Here is a 19,544-nt window from a genome sequence, read left to right as displayed (position 1 = left end):
CGACGCAGTTAGTCCAGGTTCTGGTCAAGTCATTCACTTGATCAGACAGACATTGCTTAAGCGCTTGCTGTGTGCCGAGCCCAGGAATATCATAGGCACCAAGAAAGCACGGAGAGCCAAATAAGGAAGGCTGTTCACAGGGGGCCTCTGGTACAAGGGGTGGGAGGGAATGACGGGGCTGCTGGTGGGTCATGCTCAGCAGATCAGCAGCAGCAGTGACAGTGACCGAGGGCCATTCTAGATCTGGGGGTCAGGGAGGGTGCCGGGCGACCTTGGAAGTGAAGGGCCAGCTGTGCTGGGAGGTGACGGCATTGCAGGCTGGACATTTGGAGTGGGGACCCGGGGTGGGAACAGGCCTGATGGATCTGAAGGTCTGAAACAGGGCGAGCGGCATCGATGGCCAGGGGAGGTGGAGGCGGAGGGCAGGCCAGGCTAGGGGGGCTCCGAAGCCCGAGTTCCCCTCTGGCACACTACAGGAACTGGCTGCCTGCAGTTTGGAAAACCCACGACCCAGCGGAAACCAGCCACACCCATGGAGTGTTGGTGTGAGTTTGGGGAATGGCCTGAAAGCGGGTATTCATTCATGCGTGTGTTTAGGGCCTGTTTTGGGGGATTAATTTCAAAGCATATTCCATGTACGGAGCCCAGGAGGCCCCAAGGTTTCATGAGAGGACCGAATGCAGGCCCTGGGATCCCCAGGCAGGGCTCACATCTGCTGACCAGCTGTGCAGGCTGGAGTAGGTGACTTACTCAGAGCCTCGGTCTCCTCATCTGTGAAATGGATCCATGGAACCTACCAAGCAGGATGCTAGGTCCTTCTGGGACCCAGCCCCCTAGGTCACCAGCGGCCTCAGGACTCGCTCTCCCGTTCCAGGTCGGCACGGACTGGGACGCCAAGGAGCGGCTGTTCCGCAACTTCGGGAGTCTCCTGGGGCCCATGGACGAGCCAGTGGGAATGCAGAAGTGGGGGAAGGGGCCCAACGTGACCGTGACCGTCATCTGGGTGGATCCTGTCAATGTCATCGCAGCCACCTACGACATCCTGATCGAGTCCACCGCTGAGTTCACCCACTACAAGCCCCCTTTGAACTTGCCCCTGAGGCCCGGGGTCTGGACCGTGAAAATTCTCCACCACTGGGTGCCGGTTGCAGAGACCAAATTCCTTGTTGCACCTCTGACCTTCTCAAACAGGCAGCCCATCAGACCAGGTGAGTGTTCCAGTGTCCCCGCGGGGGAGAGAGTCCCTGGCAGGTCCTCCTCCTTGGCAGAGAGCATGCTCCAGCACGGGGCACGGGACAGCCACTTAGAGTCCTCCTCCCCTCTTTCCGCAGCCTCTCCTACTTGTCTGTCCTAGGGCCCCATGGAATTCCCTCCCGGTACCTATTTATTAGGTCCCCTCCCCGTTGACTTCAGGAGGTCTGAGCGTGTTTATGACAAACGGGAGATGAGCCCGGGGAGATATTAGGTTTCAGCACGTCTTATTGGCTGTTTAGAAAACAATAATTAACATAGGAATTCTATTCATCCAAAAATATCATACCTTCAGTAAAAACAGAAACCACTCCCCTGGTGGAAGATATTTGCTTTCAGAAAGCATTCATGTTCGGAATGTATAAGGAAATCCGCACAAGACCCCAGGCCAAACACGATGTGGTTTTGTAAGTATACTTTTATAAGAATACAGCCACGGATAACTAATTGGAACAAACTAAAAAAAAAAAAAAAGAACACAGCCACACCCATCCATTTGTACGGTGTGTGTTTCTGCTCTGGGCTACGGTGGCAGAGTGGAGAATCAAGCGCCCTGTTGATTAGCTGCACTCCTGGCACCCCTCAGGGTCCTCAGAGCCAGATGTGGAGGTGAAGCATGTGATCAGCATCCTTCTGTGTGCATTCTGATGGGACAGCCCAGAAATGTCCCCAAACCCTCCCACCCCGGGGACAGCCGGGCCGTGCACTGTGACCCTGGTCTTTCCAATGTTTTCTGCTGGAATTTCTGAGGAAGGCAGAGCTCTTCATCCCCGGTCCCAGGAAGACCTAGGGGGTTGTCTTCCCCCACGGGGAGCAGATCCCTGGTGTCGGTAATCGTATGTGTTAGCGATGTTCTCACGACAGGGAACACGAAGGTAGGAGCCATCCAATTTGTAAAATGATTCATCACGAGTAATTTGCTATTGATGCGTCCCCAGTAATCTCCAGAAATCTGATGAGGTGGAATTGAGGCAAATTTAATTATAGAGGCGAGAATCATGAGCTGGTACTGTAACCGCGTTCCCCACATTAACCTCATTTTTCATAAGGGTTTCTTGCATCCACCACGATTTGCGTTTCCAACATTTGCGCATTCGCTCGCTGCTCCTTTCGCTTGGAACGTGCTGCCCCTGGTCAGTCTGGACACCCCACCGCCTCCCAGTGTTAGAGAACTTGGTGGAAAGCACCAAAGACAGAAGGCTCTGTTCTCCTGGCAGGTGGTGCTGGCACTGCCCGCCCTGTCTGCCAATCTGAAACGTGAGCTAGGACCAGATTTATAAGCACGGCAGCTTCCAGCATATGCTCAGTGCGTCCTGGTCTCCTCTTTCCCCTGCGGCTCCCCAGGGCATTGAGAATGGAAGGAATGGCGTTCCTGTCTGTGTTGGCCAAGGTCGATGCACGTTCTGAATTCAGCTAGTATTCTCGTTGCTTTTAGAAATGAGGCAGGCCTAGGGTCTTTCTGTTTCCTCCTTGCCCCACTCAGGACCCACCTATTAGAAGAAAGTGGCATGCTGTCGCAGGCTGTCCTGGTTACCTTAGTGGGGACAGCTCTTGGTAAGCACAAAGGAAGCATTGTCTTCTGAGCACGGTGTTGTCTCATAAGGAGGTGTCTTCTGATCCTGGCCAGCACGCTATCAGACCCGACTGGTGGAACAGAACTCGCCAGCCTCACTGGCCAACCCTTTTTCAGAAAGATGTGTTCTTGTCATGGGCTCCAAAACAGGCCATGAGTGTGAGCTTCTTCAAGACAGGAACACCCAGCTTGTGCGTGGGAGGATCACAGACTAACAAAAAAAACCAACAGGAATAATCCTGGCGTGGAATGTGAGCCAGGTGCCACTTTGAGCACTCTCTCCCAGCCAGCCTAGTGAATCCTCACAAACGAGAGAGCTGAGGGAGACGTTGGTGCCCTCTTCCTTCCACGGAGGAGGAAACGGAGGCCCCAGGAGTCCAAGTCAGAAGCCACACCCCCAGTTTGTGGAGTGTGGGGACTCAGACAAGATCGTCACATCTGGGCTCTTGCGTGAAGCACTTCACAGAACAGTTGGCGCACAGTAGGTGCTCAGCAAGGTGGAGTTATCACAAGGACATTCCCATCCACCCACCCTCTGGCTCAAAGGTCCTGCTGCCCAGGGGAGCTCATGCACCAGCACCTTCCACTGAGCAACGCCTGGTGCATCCAGAGTCAGGGGTGGGCAGGCAGCAGCCCGGGATCTGAGGTCCACACACCCGGTGCCCAGTTAGGTTGCGCCCTGGCTGTTCTCTCTACCCGGAAGTTCTTCCCCAGAATCTTGATCTGCCCCCTTCCTGCACACTGATCTGCACTCACCTCCCGGGGGAGGTCTCCCCCACCCACCCCCATGTGGGTAGACACCGGGGGCTCAGCACAGTCTTCCCCTAAAGGGCTCAGGCAGGGAGTAAAATACGTTCAGCTTTTCAAGCCCAACAGCCTCTGTCCCAACTCACCTCTGCTAGGGTGGCACAAAAGCAGCCACAAATGATCCGTGAGCAGGTGGGCGTGGCTGTGTTCTAATAAAACTTTATTTATAAACACCCACGGTGGGCTGGATCCGGCCCTTGGGCTGTCCGGAGTCAACTGTGACCCAGTACCCTGTTATGGTCCTCGTGACCTTTATCTCTGCCTGAAATGACCTCGTTTACCTAATTGTTCATCTGGTTGTTGTTGCTGCCACCGTAACATCACCCCTCTCTCTGGTTCATCCCGCCACCTAGAATGCAGCCGGTACCCGGAGTGAGAGGCATTTATTGTATCTCTATCCGATCAGTCACTCAATCAATGCCTTGCAGATAAGAGATGTTTAGTACGTGTTGAGTGAATGTGCTGCACAAAGTAGATGCTTAAAAACGTGTGTCGAACCGCCAAGCGCCTGTCATCCCAGCAGCTCAGGAGGCTGAGGCAGGAGGATCGAGAGTTCAAAGGCAGCCTGAGCAACAGCGAGGCGCTGAGCAACTCAGTGAGACCCTGAATCTAAATAAAACACAAAATAGGGCTGGGGATGGGGCTCCGTGGTTAAGTGCCCTTGGGGTTCAAGTCTGGTACCAAAAACAAAATTCAAAAAAAAACCCAAAAAACCCCCACCTGTGTTGAAGGAGTGAACGAGAGGCCACTAACCCATAAACATATGCCCACTGAATCCCAGGCGGAGGGTGCCCTGCATTAAGCGGGCCATGTCCCTGAAGGGCACGTCCACCTGTCCAACGGGACTGCTCAAGCACTTCCCGTGAGGTGGGCACAGGAGTTACCTAGATGCTGCCCAGTGCCCCCGGCGCCAGGTGCCCCGAGGCAGGTGTCCAGTCGGCGGCTCCTGGACTCACGGTTCCCTTTGGCTTGCAGAGGAGGCGCTGAAGCTGCACAACGGGCCCCCCCGCAGTGCCTACATGGAGCAGAGCTTCCAGAGCCTGAACCCCGTCCTCAGCCTGCCCATCAGCCCCGCCCAGGTCGAGCAGGCTGCCCGCCACGCCGCCTCCACGGGCGCAGCGCTGGAGGGCTGGCTGGACTCGCTGGTGGGCGGGATGTGGACCGCCATGGACGTCTGCGCCACGGGCCCCACCGCCTGCCCCGTCATGCAGACCTGCAGCCAGACATCCTGGAGCTCCTTCAGCCCCGACCCCAAGTCAGAGCTGGGGGCCGTCAAACCCGACGGCCGGCTGAGGTAGCACTGGCCACGGGAGGGCCACCGCGTGATCTCCACGGGGAAGGCAGCCGGAGGGCTGGTGCGGCGGGACCCCGGCCTCCCGCCCTGGGGTGCCCCTTGTGCCAGGGGCTGTCCTGGCCATGGGACGGAGGAGGCGGAGGGTCTGGAGGTCAGAGCAGAGCCAACCTGCACCTGGCGAGCTGGCTTCTGGGGCTGGCACCAGGGTGGTCCCACCTCTGCTGGCGGGTCCCCCAAGTTCCGCAGGTCCCTCTCCTCCCCGTCCTGTGACCTGCCCTCATCCTGCACAAGTGATCTCACACTTTTATTTTGGGCAGCAGAACTGGGTTGACTTGTTGGGTGGAAGTTCAGGCGCAGAGGAAATCCAGGCTGTGCCCCTGGGAAGCCGAGGGGTGAGGCCCCCTCCCAGGCCCAGCCCGCCAGGCCGGCCCTGTGCCCAGGACATCTCTCAAGGTCCCTCTTCCAAACCCAAGGGCTCTGCGAAACCCAGTTGGACAAGCACTGCCCAGAGGGAGGTCTGGCCTCCTGCTGCCCTCTGCTTAGCTTTCTGCTCCTTCGTCTGGGAGTGCCCCGGGGCCAGCTCTGACGTGGCCAGTCACCGAGGTCACAGTCTCAGGCCTTTCCCAGGGAGATGGGCTCGGGAAGACCCTGAGCCTCCCACCAGCCCTTCTAGGCACCAGCTGTTCTCCCTGATCAATGGAGAAGCAGGGAAGCCTGTGGATGGGACCTGGCCAGGAAGTGTGACGGCCCGGTGGCCATCAGTCTGGGCCACTCTCCCCGGAGGCTGCCGCCCAGGGTCGTAGGGGTGGAATGAGGTTGGTGAGCACGAGCCTCGGGTCCTAACCAACCTGGGAACGGTGGGGACCGTGGCCAGGGAAGGCACGAGGCGCTGCCTGGGCAGGTCTCCCGAGCTGGGCAGCAAAGCAATACCCACCCCCTACCTGCCACCGCCCTTCCGTTCCGAGGTCAGGCGCCCAACCCTTCGTGAATCGCACACCTGGTGCTGCGGGTGGGGGACCAGAGGCCCGGACCGGGCTCCTCGCAGGGAAGAGCATCTCCGAGTCACCGAGGAACTCCATGTCCCCCCTCGTCCACGCCGCCACAGGCCCATCCGAGAAGGCCGAGTCTCGAAAGCGGGAAGGTGGTCCAAAGGTTCAAAAATGGTGTGATTCGAATCGCTTGAGTGACCAGAGACTCGAAGGGTCTCCTTGCCATGTGCCCTCTAGGGGACACCCCCCGACATAGCTCCCTGGGGGCCCCCCCAAGGCCCCTCTTCTTCCTCAAATCCCACCTCTCCTGAGTGACAGGGTGCCCTGGGAGCAGACGCTCCCGTTGGTCCCCCGGGGAGCTGGTCTGGGCACCTGCCCTGGCCCAGGCGAGCAGGTTCTGCGGTTCACCTGGGCGACCGACCTCCCGCGACGTGGCCCCCACCCCCACCCCCCGGCGAGGCAGGATGTCCTACTGGCCACGGAGGACACGGAGAAGGGACACCAGATATTTATGATTTGTACGTTTCAGTCCGTGACTGGTCAGCAGTGCTGCGGTCACAGCCTGCGGACGTTTTCGTCCTGATGGAAGCCGCCTTTCTTTCACGAGAGGCCCCCTCCCTCCTGGCCACCCCCTAGCCTGTCTGTCTGTCTGTCTGTCCCTCTCTCAGTTTCTATCTTTCTGGGTCTGCCGACATCCTCCCTGTCCTCGGAGTAAAGCAGGAGCCTTGGACACCAGGAGAGAGCTTCAGCCGTTGTCGTCCCCTGGCCGCGGGTGGGAGCCCTGGGGACGACCAGCGTCCGGCTTTCCCCTGTCCCCTGCCCTAAGCACAGAGCAGTGACAGCTGCAGGACGGGCAGTGGGCGTGCTGGCCGCAGGGAGCTTGGGCACGGCGGACTCCCAGGCCCATCTCACCATGGCCTCCATGTGAACAGGCTCCTCCGCAGGGGGACGGGTGTGGTCAGCCCCAGCCAGGAGAGTCCAGAGAAAGACAGCTGTGGTCCCAGGCGGCTCTGGGAACCTGAGCCTCTTTCTCAGAAAGCCTGTAGGGTCCCTAGGTGGTTTCACCCAGTCCCAGGGGACCACGGGGCCAGCGACCGGGCCTCTTTCTGTCCCCCGCCTCTGCCTCAGGCCGGCGTGTTCCTGGAGCTGGGAGGCTCTCCTCCCGCTCCTCGCTGAGCTGCCGGGACTCTCTCCTGCAGTATTATGATTGGTGGCTTTAGGGACGCAGCCCTGGCAGGCCCCGGTACACAGAGCAGGCGACCAACTCCAGCACCCGGCCCCTCCTGACCCTCTGACATTTCCCGCTCTCCATCCTGGACGCCTGGAGGCCTGGCCGCCACTGGCCTGCTCTGGGGACCTCCCTCCTCCCCAAGGCTGCCCTCCCCCACTCGCTGCAACTGATTTGGGGGGGCTGAGAAGTCACACAGGGGTGTTCTTTTGTCTCCGCTGTTTGGGGATCATGAGAGGAAGGTTGCAGCTGTCACATTTGATTAAAAAAAAAAATTTCCAAACAAAGCCTAGTGCCGTTCACCAAAAGGAGATGTTTTCCCAGGGAGGAGAACAGTGTCGGTTCCTTCATTGTTGTTGTTGTTGTTGTTGTTGTTGTTGTTGTTGTTGGGTTGATAACCTGCCCGACAGCGGTTTCTTTGTCTGAGGCCCCTGGCCAGGCAGCTTGGAGGCCGTCTGAAGATTTCAAGGGCTTGGGGCAGGGGTCTCTGGGGACCCTGAAAACTCTGGAAGGTGAGACTTGGGTGTCCGCCATGAGGCAGGGGAGAGACGAGGGATCGGAGCTCTCTGTGCACTGGGGCAGGGAGAGTCCCGGAGGCAGCCGGCTTCCCAAATCCCACCTCCCGGGGGCCTTGCATGGACCCTAAAGCCTCCAAGGAGGAGGCGTGCCACTCCTTGTTCCCTTTGGAAATCAGCCTCCCTGGTGGGCTCAGGAACCCGGGCTCCATTCTCCTGGTCCATTTCAAAATCCAAAAGGAGCTTAGAGAAGATGAGCCACACCACCCAGCGCACCCACCCCCAGGGGTCCGATGTCTGCCACCCTGGGCACGTGCCGGACATGTGGCTCTCTAGTCTGCCATTCAGGAGGGCACTGGTGAACCCTGACCTCTCCATCAAGAAGGTCCAGAGTAGGTTGGAGCAGGAGCCACCAGATGAGGGGCATGAGAAGAGCCCCCTTACACAACCAGCTTCACGGAGGGGTCTGGGCCACCAGGTCCCTGGCAGCATTTCGAGGCGGGGTGGGTGTCCTGGAAACCGCCGTGAAGGGCTCCAGCTTGGAGCGTGCCCAGGTGGCTTTCCAGAGCACAGGCCCACGCTGCGGTAGGGTCGCAGACGCTTCCTGAGGTCCAGGACAGGGACAGAGATGAGTGAGACCGCGGAGGTTGAGTCCCAGGCGGTGGTGAGGGCAGGGTCTGTCATGCGTGTGGCCCATCCAGCTGCAAGAAAAGCTCCGTGTGGCGGAATTCTCCAGTTTGGTCAGGGAAGCCAGCAATCCAGATTTTTCTGAGAAAATCTGATTTTTCAATGTCGGCTGTTTTGTTTTGTTTTGTTTTTTAAACCGAGTGTGAGTCAAAATAATAATGATTCCATCCTTCCAATTATGCACTAGCAGCCATCTCTGCCCTCTGGGAAGTGGCTCCATGAGGTGAACACTTCCCGCTGGAAGAGGGGGAAAGAGCTAGCACTGGAGAAAGGCCGTTGCTGGGGCTGAATTCTGAAGGGCACGGGGAGCTGTGGCTGCTCTGTCCCCTCCTAAACAGACGGTCCCACAGAGGAGGGCTGGCGGTTCAGCAATCCTGGTCCCAAGACCCACTGTGCAGAAGGGAACAGAAACACCATTTGGCGCTCTGGACTGCTGCCCCTAGTGCACACGCAGAGGTCCTCGTCCCCCTGGGTCCACGCCTTGCAGGATTCCATCAGACCAGGCAGAAACGGCAGGGACCCAGGGGAAGAGGGTGGTGGGTGAAACAGCCAGTCTCCCTCCCCGTCCCAAGTCTTGGCCGCCATCTTGCCACCTCTGGAAGCTTCTTCAGAAACCGCCCTGAGCCGTGCTTGCTCACGGGGTGTCCCCTAGCTTCTGCCTCAGTTACCTTACTTTGCCCATGGGTCAACCACAGGCGCTACCTCATTGTGTCTGCTCAGAAGTTTACCTGGGGGTGGGGGGACGGAAGGTGTCCAAACCTGCTGGAGCTGAATGTACGATCTATGCAAATTATTTCTCTTCGTGTGTGTGTGTGTCTCTCTGTCTCTCTCTCTCTCTTTCACTGACTTAGAAGTATTATTTTTTTTAACCTTGCAAACGAGATACTGTATAGGACCCTCTTAGACCCGAGGAGGGCCTTCATGCACCACCTGTGACGGCCCCTCCTGTGGTCTCTGGTTCTGTTCTTGCCAAGCCCCCCGCAGGGAGAAAGGGCCTCTCCTCTCCCCACTTGGCTGGGAATACTCCAACTGCCTCTGCCTAGGACACCACCGGGAAGCGGTCCTGCCCCTTGCCACCCACCCCGGATGCCGTTTGGTCCTTTCTGCATCCTCCTCCGACTCGCTCCGCCTGACCCCGCATCCTTGCATCCAACCTCATCCCCCACCCCCAAAAGCCTTAGGTTTCTCCTTTTTGAAATGTGGCCTTAAAATTCTTTTTGGAAAGCTCACCGTCCTCTCCCCCAGAGTTTCTACCACCCTCACAGGAGCAGGCGCATGGCCAAGCTCTCCGGGCGGGCCTCCCTGGGCCAGGCCCTCCATCTGCAGTCCGCAGGTGCAATAGAAATGGCTCACGCCTGTCGTCTTTAAAGGGAAAAATGAAATGCTCTCATGTTTTTCCTCTGGGCACAATGAAGGCTCGGGTGCTCCTCTAAGCCTCAGCTGATTCCCGAAGCCCTCCTGGGTCCCCGTGTTCCTGTAGGGGGCTGGCTTGATGATCGGCAGGGGGCTCCTGGCATCTCCCCAACCCAGGACTGGGTGACTTTACGGACTTCACTCAAGGGTCCCTCAGGAGAGTTTCTCAAGTGATCTCTTCATCCTTCCTGCCTGGAAAGTGGTGGTATTCATTAGTCCCAGCGGATGGGTCGCGTTCGCCAAGGGATCCTCCTCTCCCCACCTTCAGCCTCCATTCCCGACTCCCTCCGTCACAAGTGCTGACGGAGGCCAAAGACAATCCCAGGGTTTTCATAGGAAATTCACTGGAATTGAGTTCCATTGTCTTTGTACTCTTTCCTTGTCTCCTTCTTTTTTAAAATATTAAGTTGTCCATAGCATTGATTTGGGTACTTGTTTTAGAGGCCTCTCGATAAGTTATTACTGTCTCCCTCATTGTTTTCAAAGACATGTGGTGATATAGTTTTTAAAAATAACTATTTTGTTACAGATCATAATATGCATAAAACTGTACAGAAAAAAATATTTTGTAATGTATTGATTTAAAAAAAAAGAGAGAATCTGTAAATAAAGTTTTAAAAAAAGAGAATCCACTTGGCACAGAAAGATGTAGATATTTTGCTATTTATTTAAAGGAGTATTTTAAGAGAGATGGAACTATCTGAAATTTGACCAATAATCAAAGTTCTAACCATCCGAATGCTTTTCCTCAAGGTAGAATGTGATTCTCAGAACCAATTGCATTACCTGCTCATTTTTTTGCACCTTTTCTGTCTTTTTGTTTAGCAGAAAAAAACAACGAAATTGTGCCTTAGCTGTATTTTTCTTTTGTCTAGGGGAGTTTGTTTCTGTCTGACAAAGCAAAATCTTTTGCAGAAAAGAGTGGATGTATTAAATACTGTATCATACCAAAAACACTGCAGGTGTATATAGACGCTTTCTGTCATACTGTGTTTTCAGATGCAGAATTTTAAAATAAAAAAAAAAATGCTGTCTTTATTGAACAAAGTGGTGTGTCTTTGGAACCGTAGCACGCATCCTCCAGCAATCTCATATTCTCTTCTGTCATCTGCACCATGACTACTAGGATGACTATATAATGTACTATACCAGCTGGGGCACCAGTCAGAGTAGACACCAGCTGAATGCAAGCCAGGCATCAATGGGCTTTTCCTGGGAACACCCGGCTGTTTGGGTGCACCTCATCATAAAGTATGCTGGGCCATTGCAAGACCCAGGGATGCCCCTGGATAGGTCAAAAGTTATGAGTTTAAACCCCTATTATAGCTAAGTGTTGAGCCAGTTGGGTATGAAGAAACTGGGCTTGGTTAGAAGACAGCGAGGAGGCCCTGCCTTCTAACCAAGCACAGTTTCTTCAAGCCCAAAGGGCTCGCCACTTTGAGCAAACAAGGTTCTCTTTCCTCTTTGCCACACAGTTGGACTACATTTCCCAGAATGCCCTGCACTTAGACGCAGCCACGTGACTGGCTTCCACCTGGGAAGGTTGGTGGGATGGATGCAAAGTCCCTTCCACTAGAGCTTCTTCTCTCCGTCATTTCCCGTTTTCCAGCTGAAATGTTTTGAAGCCTCTTGCGTTGGTGGATTCCTTTACTAGGCCTGTTCTGCTGCCCTCTTTGGAAACATCATTGCAACATAAAGGGGTGAGCAGAGCCATATATAGGAGGAGCTTGGGTCCCTGCACGGCCACAGGAGAGGCCTCCTGACCAGAGTCACCCCATGGACAGGGACATGAAAAGAAATCAACATTTATTTTGTTTTGCCATTAAGAATGCATGTGTTACAGCCGCTAACCTCACCTTCACACGTCCTTCCAGAGGTAGAAATGCTGATTTTCCTCTAGAAGGATCCATTTGAGCCCCCTTCCATTAGGCGAAGGTATGAGAACCAGGTGGGCCAACCAATCTTCCGGAAGCCACTCCGCATGCTCAGGTCTGGAAAACAAGATTTCCAATTCCCCAAGGAGTCCTTGACACGTCACTGAGAGGGCCAGTTCCTCCAAGCTTGAGTTGCTTGGGATGATGTCTCTTCTTGGCTTCTGAAGGTCATGGCCAAAGATGGGGCGTGCCCAGCTGGCAGAGTTGTGAAGATGCCCCTAACTCACCATGCCAAGTCCTCGTAGGCAAAGAACATACTGACAGACAAGTAAGATTTTAGTGGCCAGAGCGAGGTAGGGTAGCAGTCTTCTCCCTGGACAGGCAGAGAGGCCAAAGAATGGGAGCCAGCTTCAGCCTCCCAGAGCTTAGCTCAAGCCACAGGGTCAGGGGCTTCGTATTTGAGGTGAATGGACCTAAGGCTCAGTTTCCAAACCTCTTTCCAGTCTGACCTTAGACCCAAATTCCTCTTCCTCTCCCAAAGGGGAGCCCTTAAAAAAAAAAAAAAGTTTGGTTTCAAGGGAAGAATAAACTTCTAAAATCTCTATAAGAATCTCAGCTTTCTTATTCCTGTACTCAGCATTGTTCCCGATTCCATAGGACAGGCACTCCATGACCAGTGAATGGATAAGCAAATGAGGTCATATTTCTGAATTAATAATAGGGGCATGGGGTCACTTGTCCAAGATGCCATCTATATCCATCATTTGATGGATCACATTTGTCAAAACTTGTGTTACTGGAAAGTAAACCTTGATTTTTTTTTTTTACCTCTAAGAATGAGGTTTCCAAACCTATTTCATTGAAGGCTCAGCTGGGATTTCTTTCCTACTTACTGACTTGACCTAAGTTTCCTTCAAGTTTGGACACGTACTGCATAATAGACCCATGTGTACCAAGCACACAGAGAAGGGGTTGGTCTAAGTACATTAAAATAATGGCTGCAAGGTTTTTTTTTTCTTTCTTTCTTTTAAAGGGAACACCTTTTCAAACCAAATTGTACATTAAAACCTCTATACTAACAAAGAGACTTACAAATTGGGGGTGGGGAAAGATGCCCCAGTTACAGCAGGAGCCAAAAAATTCCATCTTAGCAGTACGCCCCTCCCACCTCAGGGTCCCAACCCCCTTGGTGTCCCCAGAGGGACATGTTTTGAAGCCCACACCTCTGGTGGAAGCAGTAGGCTTTTCATAGGGTCACTCTGAGGCTTTGCTGCTGAAAATTGAGTTCTAATCCAGGTGAGAGTGAGACCAAACCAAAAGAATAAGTCGCTCCTCCCCTGGTCTTGGAAAGTCAGAAGGGCGGAAACTTAAATCTAGAACCAAAAGGAGAGGTGGCTGACCCGAGGTCAAGTTCGGGGGCCTCTGGACCCCATGCCTTCACATGTCATGCATCGGTCCAAGTGTTCTTTCTGGAAACTTCCTGCAGCTCCAGTCCAGATGGGAGGTACAGAGACCCAAGACCTGGGCTCTCCCAAGCCCTGGTCTTGCAGGGACTTGCTGTGTGACCATAGCAATTCTCTTTCCCGGATGCGTCTCCTTCCCATCATCTGATAAATAAAAGAGAAAGGGGGCCCTCAAGGACCACGGGGGTCCCTCCAAGTTTAGATACGTGGCTGCACCATCCAATTCCCCTACAGCTCTAACTGAGGGCTTGTGAGACCAGAAAGCAACATGATAAGAAAACGGCCCTGAGATCCTAGTTTTGCTGACTGTTGTGGGCATTAGAGTTCTTGCCCTTGCAAGTCCCAGCAACCAACTCACAGAAGCTTAATCAAAGGTGAATGTATTGAACCAGGGAATGTGGAAGAGCGCAGAGTTAAAAGGCAAAGTACAAGAACCAAGGCCGACTTAGGGTAGACACAGACCTGGCGCTAACGCCTCCATACTCACTCAGTCCCCCTCTTTCTCCATTTTTTCTGGCCCCAGTTGGAGGCTAGTTGACCCCTAGTTGGGGCCAGGTAGAGACATAAGGCTCCACAGGCCCAAGCTTCTTGGCCTTCAAACTCCATACTGCAAAGTCATCAGCGCCCTTCCCGTTCCTCGCCAAAAGAGAGGCTCCAACTCTGGACCTTGAAGGTCAGGCCAACAAGGCGCTCTGATTGGCTGAGCCTGGATCCTACGTCCCGCCCCTGTGGCCAGGGGATTGGGTAGAAACCGGTGATTGGCAGGCCCATCCCAATCAGAGGATCGCAGTAGAAAAGCTGCAGATCCCCAAAGGGAGAGGATGGTGTTGATGGAACGAGAAAAACCACAGATGTCGCCCATGGCTGCGGCCAACTCCAGGCCCTGGTGGCTCCCCGGCTTGCCAGTCCGATTCGTTTCTGCTTCTCAAGTGTCCCCATTGTCCCCTCCCACTCTTCTCCCTGCGGAGAAGGGCCCTGGAGCACTTTAGGCAAATCAGTTAGGTCAAGGTCACGTGGATAGTGCCCACGACGTTGTCTTCATTAGCGGCGGAGTGCTCCTGCTGATGGATTTCTCCTTTCCTCCTGGGAACCTGGACGCGGGGTCCAAAGGCCCACGGACCTGCCCTTTGCTAATTACAGGGGCTGACTCTAGCTGGCACAGAAGGCAGGACCTGCAGACCTGCCTCCGAGAGCCACACTCTCTCCTTGGGTCTGGCCTGGTCTGGGTCCCCGCCTCGCTGCTGGGCCTCCCTCTGCCTGTCCCCCTCAACAGAACCCAGCTGGCTCACACGAGCAAACCCAGAGCAAACCCAGCCACAGAGCTATGGCCCTGGCCTGCTGCGTGGGTGAGGTGAGTTTCCGGAGGTGGAGCTGGTGGGGAAGCATGGTTCGCCCTTCCGTCTCCCCCTGGAGGGCTGGTTTTCCGTATCCTTCACATCCCAGGTAGAAAGCACTGGAAGGGATGGGCCATTAGGCTTCAGAGCAGATTGGGGGACACTCAGGAGAAACACGAGGAGTGCTCTTCAAATCATCCTACCAAGCCCGATCCACTTATTGGTTTTTCCAGGGTCTCTACCCAAAATGGAGACCCGCGCCTCGTCCAGTTTGGGAATCAACTCGACGCTGGTTTCATCATAGATTAGCCAAACCAGGTTCGATTCAAGTTTCCTGACCGCCCCGTGCCTCAGTTTCCCTGTCTGTATATCGGAGGGAATAATTGCTTGCAAAACTGCTGGGAGACTATTTTAAGAGACAGTACATGCAACGTGCATGTCTCTGTGCCTGCACACAGAAGGAGCTCAGTAAATGTCTGTTCCCCTTGGCTTCCTTTTATTAGGGTGAAAAGGGTCCCTAAGAGGGACACTGGGGCCAGCTAGGACAGCCACCCCGCGAAATACCCCCCTCCCCCAGCCCATCATTCTGATGCAACATGATCCTGCTGCGGAGTGACGTCTGCGTGCTTTGGCCCCATTCCCTGGATAAGGCTTTTGACTTTTCCTAACACCTCTGGGGGCTTCTCGCCACCATGAAAGTTTCCCCTCCGCATCTCCGACCTCCTCCGTCTTGACCCATCATTTAACTGGGGATGAATCCCAGGCAGGTAGGTTGCTAGTATCCAAAGATGAACTTGAACGAACTCGCGGAGTGCAGCTTGCTCAGAACTCAGAACATGGGCCTTCTAGGGCTGCGTCCAGGGAAGTGCAGTCCTTCCTGCCAGCGTTCATTTTCCAACCTTGAGTATTCACGGCTTGCCTCAGTGGACGGTGACATTGACTTTGTCATTAAGAGGCTTAGGATTTACTCGTCTAATATAGGCATTGGCCTGGACTTAGCTTCAAAGACTGGAAACAGGGACAGAAGAGCATCCGGGGACATTAGGGACGTAGAAACCTAACTGGACTCTAACTTGAAGTCGGGCCTCGATCCAGAAGCCTGGTTTCTCCCTGTCCTCCTCCCCCCGCGGAGGCCAGACGAAGATTAGACTGAAGGGCAGAGTACCAGCCACCCTTCCATTTATTACTTGTGTGGCTTTAAGACAAGTCACTTTTTTAAAAAGTGGGGGATGGAGTAGGATCTTTTCTGCCTAACCTCTCAGTGAAAGGTTCAAGTGAGATTAAACCAGTTGTCCTCACAATAGATCCATCTGGGGAGATTTCAAAAGTTCTCATGGCCAGCTACACCCTCAACCAATTAAGTCAGAACCTCTGGAGAGGAGGCCCAGGCACCAAGAATTTTTAAAGTTTTCAAGAGATTACAATGTGCCATCAAGACTGAGAGCTGGGGATCATCACTGTCACCCTACCCTGACCTGAGCTCCTCTTTTTATAGGGGAAGGGTACCGGGGATTGAACTCAGGGACACCCAACTACTGAGCCCCATCCCCAGCCCTGTTTTGTATTTTATTTAGAGACAGGGTCTCACTGAGTTGCTTAGCACCTCGCTTTCGCTGAGGCTGGCTTTGAACTTGCAGTTCTCCTGCCTCAGCCTCCTGATCAGGTGGGATTACCCGTGTGCACCACTGCACCCACCCAGTCTTGGCCCCTTTTGGTAAGGTCAGGGGTGCCTGGATGGGGATCATATTTCTCATATGTCCCCCAGGACCACAGTGAGATCTACAATATTCACAGAAAAACGCCTCAGTGTTCTGGGTTCACTTGATTTTCTCTAAAATGTGAGCCTTAGACTCTATCATATCCCAAGAACTGGGAGGAATAGCACAAATGTGTCCCTTAGCCTAGTCCCTGATGCCAGTAGAAGTTGTGTGTCAAGCATCCCAGGCAGACGGGGGGGGGGGTGCTGCATGAATTCTCTGGGGTTGGGGTGGGGACTCCGTCACCTGCTGCCTCTCAGCCCACCTTCCTTTCAGATCCCCACAGGCAGTTTTCCCAAGTCCCCGCTGGCCCTTGCTTGTGTTATCCAATATCTGTGCACACATGTGCCATCAAGAAGCCCCTCCCGAAGCCTCCCTATATTATGTAGACCCCACCTGACTGCCATTAACTGACTTCTCCTCACTCGGTCTGAGCTGGTCCAAAGAAAGCAGGCTCAGCCCACCGCAGATGCACCAAGACCACTTGATGGGCTTGTCTGGGAATGGGGTCATGTCTTCTAGACCTTCTATTTCAATGGTGGCCCATGGAGCAAGCATCAGCCTGGGAGCCCTTAGGAAAGTAGCATCCAGGCTCCCTCCAGTCCCCAGGAATCAGGCTGGTCCTCTGTGCATGACACAGGAGTGATTTGCGTGCATGCACATTTGAAGTCGGAGAAGCACTGATTTGTGCTTTGTAGGTGCCTACAGCAGGTCATTGATGCATCAAATACATAGTAACCGAGACTTGGTGACGAACTGGGACAGAATTCAAAAGCAGACTTGAGAAGGAAGTAAGTCTTTATCCTTGAGGACCTCGAGGTGTGGGAGATAGGAAACCCAGGGTGGGTGCAGGATACCACCGGACCCTGGGCAGGGGGCACTATGGCAGTACTCCAATGTGTCCACAAATTCTTTGAAATACCTCCTTTAAAGACATAGAACTTAATTCCCCCACCCCCACCCTCTTATTAAAAGTGAGCTGGACTCATTGGATTGATCCTAATAAATAAACTATGCTGGAAGTGACCGTGTGTGACTTCAGAGACTAGGACACAGACGGTGTTACAGCTTCCTCCCTGCTTTCTCTTGGATCACCAACTCTAGGGGAAGTCAGCTGCCATGTTGTGAGGACACTCAAGCCGCCTTGTGGTGGCGCCCATGAGGAGAGGAGCTGGGCCTTCTGCCATAGCCGCATGAGTGCACCATCTTGAAAGTGGACCCTCGAGCCCCAGTCAACAGCACAAATATGACCCCCAAGATTCCCTGGTCTTCATGTTTGTGGCAGCACAGTTCACAGTAGCCTAACTGTGGCACCAGCTGAGGTGTCCCTTAGTGGATGAATGGATAGAGAAACTGGGGTAATAGGCACAATGGAGCTTTACTGAGCCATAAAGAAGAATGAAATTGTGTTATTCGATGGAGAATGGATGGAACTTGAGAGCATCATGTTAAGCAAAACAAGCCAAACTCAGAGAGTCAAGGGGCCTATTTTCCTCTCCTATGTGGAAACTAGTTAGAAAAAAAAATAAAAAGGAAAAGAGATGGGGTATCTCATGAAAACTGAAGAAACCCCAGTTGCAGCTCTCAAAAAGAATGAGGTGCTGTCATTCACAGCTCGGGTGGAGCTCTAGAACATTATGTGAAGGGGAAAAGTGAGGCACAGAAAGCCAAGTTCAACACGATCCCACTCATACGCAGAATCTACGAAAGTCGACCTCAAAGAAGCGGAGAGTAGAGTGGTGGGTACCACAAGCTGGGGAGGGTATGGGGAAGGCAGATCAACCGGTACTAAGTTGCAGGTCAACAGGAACAAGAAATGCTGGTGCACTACCATACAGTAGGGTGACTGCAGGTGACAGTAACATGTGGTGCACTTCCAAAAGCCACAAGGAAGGGTTATGGAAGTTTTCACCACAGAGGAATGGTACGTGCTTGAAGAGAGAAATCCGTTTAACCCAATTTAAACAGTATGCAACGTAGACACGCATTGATCATTACGTGGCACCCCACTCATGTGGACAAATTTCACGTTTGTATATATTATGTAAAAGAGTTAAAATGAGCACCAGGAGAAAAACAACCTGTTCTCACACTTGATGGGGAACGGACACGTTTTGGATGAAGACGCGGCCTGACGTCACATCCTCCCCGTATGTGACCATCATTTGCCGGTCGCAGCTGGGATGCGAGCTCCATCAGGACAATACGCAGCTTGTTTTATCACCGCTGAGTCTCTGGAGCGCAACAGAGAGCCAGACGCAATAGCAGGTGTCTGTTAGGGTTTGGATGTGAGGTGCCCCCCCCCCAGATCCCCTGCCCATGACAGGGATATTGAGGTGAAAGGATTGGACAGTGAGGGCTGGAGCCTGGTCAGCCCATCCCGGGTTGAATGGACTGACGGACGGTGACTGTAGTTAGGTGGGCGTGGCTGGGGGCGGTGGGCCTCTGGGGGCTACCCTGGAAGGGTGCCTCCTCCATTCAGAGGTCTGGGCAGTGGCACTGTCTTCCAGAAGAGCCACTGGAAAGGCAATTCCACACGTGTCTGTGGCATGGGCTTCCAGGCAGAAACCTAGTTCCCGGAGGCTTTAGAAGCCGACCGTCGCACTGTGGGCTCCTCTTCCTTCCGTGTGACACGGTCCCGGGGACAGTTAGCACCCGTTAATCCAGTCTTGGTGAAGTTGGCCAAGCGGACACAGGCGTTCACAGAGCAGGACAGATTACTGGGAATCCAGCAGAACGCCTGCTCTGCGACTCAGCCCGCGGAGGTGCCCAGGGCTCTTCTGGTGGGAGTGGGAAGTGGGTGGCAGTTGAAGGTCACCCTGGGTGCAGCCGGCCACGCTGTCATCACAGGGGTCAGAAGGGGAGGTCGTGAGCGATAGGGCTTCTCAGAGTGGGGTGAGGGCAGCAGCCAGGGATGACTCAGCAGCCTCCTGGGGACGAGCCATGCCACACCCCCCCACCAGCCCTGAGGTAGCAGCAAGGGACTCTGCATCCAGCCCCAGAGGGCGGAGGGCAGAAAGGGGGCTCACCCGAGGAGCCCAGGGCTGCGGAGGGGTCCGGGCGGGAGCTGGGATGTCAGACCCGAGTCTGACACTGACCTCACCCCTGTCCTCTGACCTTGGGTTGAGTAATGACCTTGAGCCTGGCCTTCCTCACCTGCAGGTTAACTCCTTGGTGTGAAGCAAGAGACTGCACCTGAAGCCTTTCTTACAGAGCCTGAGTGTGTGCCTGTGAGTGTGTGAGTGTACGAGTGCATGTCTGAGTGAGAGCGTGCATGTGTGTACATGAGTGTGTGTATGTACATGTGAGTATGTATGGGTGTGGGGTGTGTACGTGAGTGTGCATGTGTGTGAGTGTGT

The 19,544-nt window shown here is 54.2% G+C and overlaps 1 protein-coding gene across 1 annotated transcript in view; it reads left to right on the top strand.

Annotated features, from left to right (window-relative positions):
- The window catches only part of Xylt1 (xylosyltransferase 1), a 61,780-nt gene extending 50,976 nt beyond the window's left edge, over positions 1–10,804 (top strand). Inside the window, exons 9-10 of the mRNA XM_078024735.1 lie at positions 875–1,208; positions 4,607–10,804. Coding sequence (XP_077880861.1) covers positions 875–1,208; positions 4,607–4,929 — 657 coding nt within the window. The 3' untranslated portion in view covers positions 4,930–10,804. The remainder of the gene's footprint in view (positions 1–874; positions 1,209–4,606) is intronic.
- Positions 10,805–19,544: the final 8,740 nt, after the last annotated feature.

Source organism: Ictidomys tridecemlineatus, chromosome 10, assembly GCF_052094955.1.
Source record: "Ictidomys tridecemlineatus isolate mIctTri1 chromosome 10, mIctTri1.hap1, whole genome shotgun sequence".
In the NCBI taxonomy this organism is placed as follows: Eukaryota; Metazoa; Chordata; class Mammalia; order Rodentia; family Sciuridae; genus Ictidomys; species Ictidomys tridecemlineatus.
Note: the sequence above shows the minus strand (reverse complement) of the source record. Positions and strands in the feature narration are given on the sequence as shown.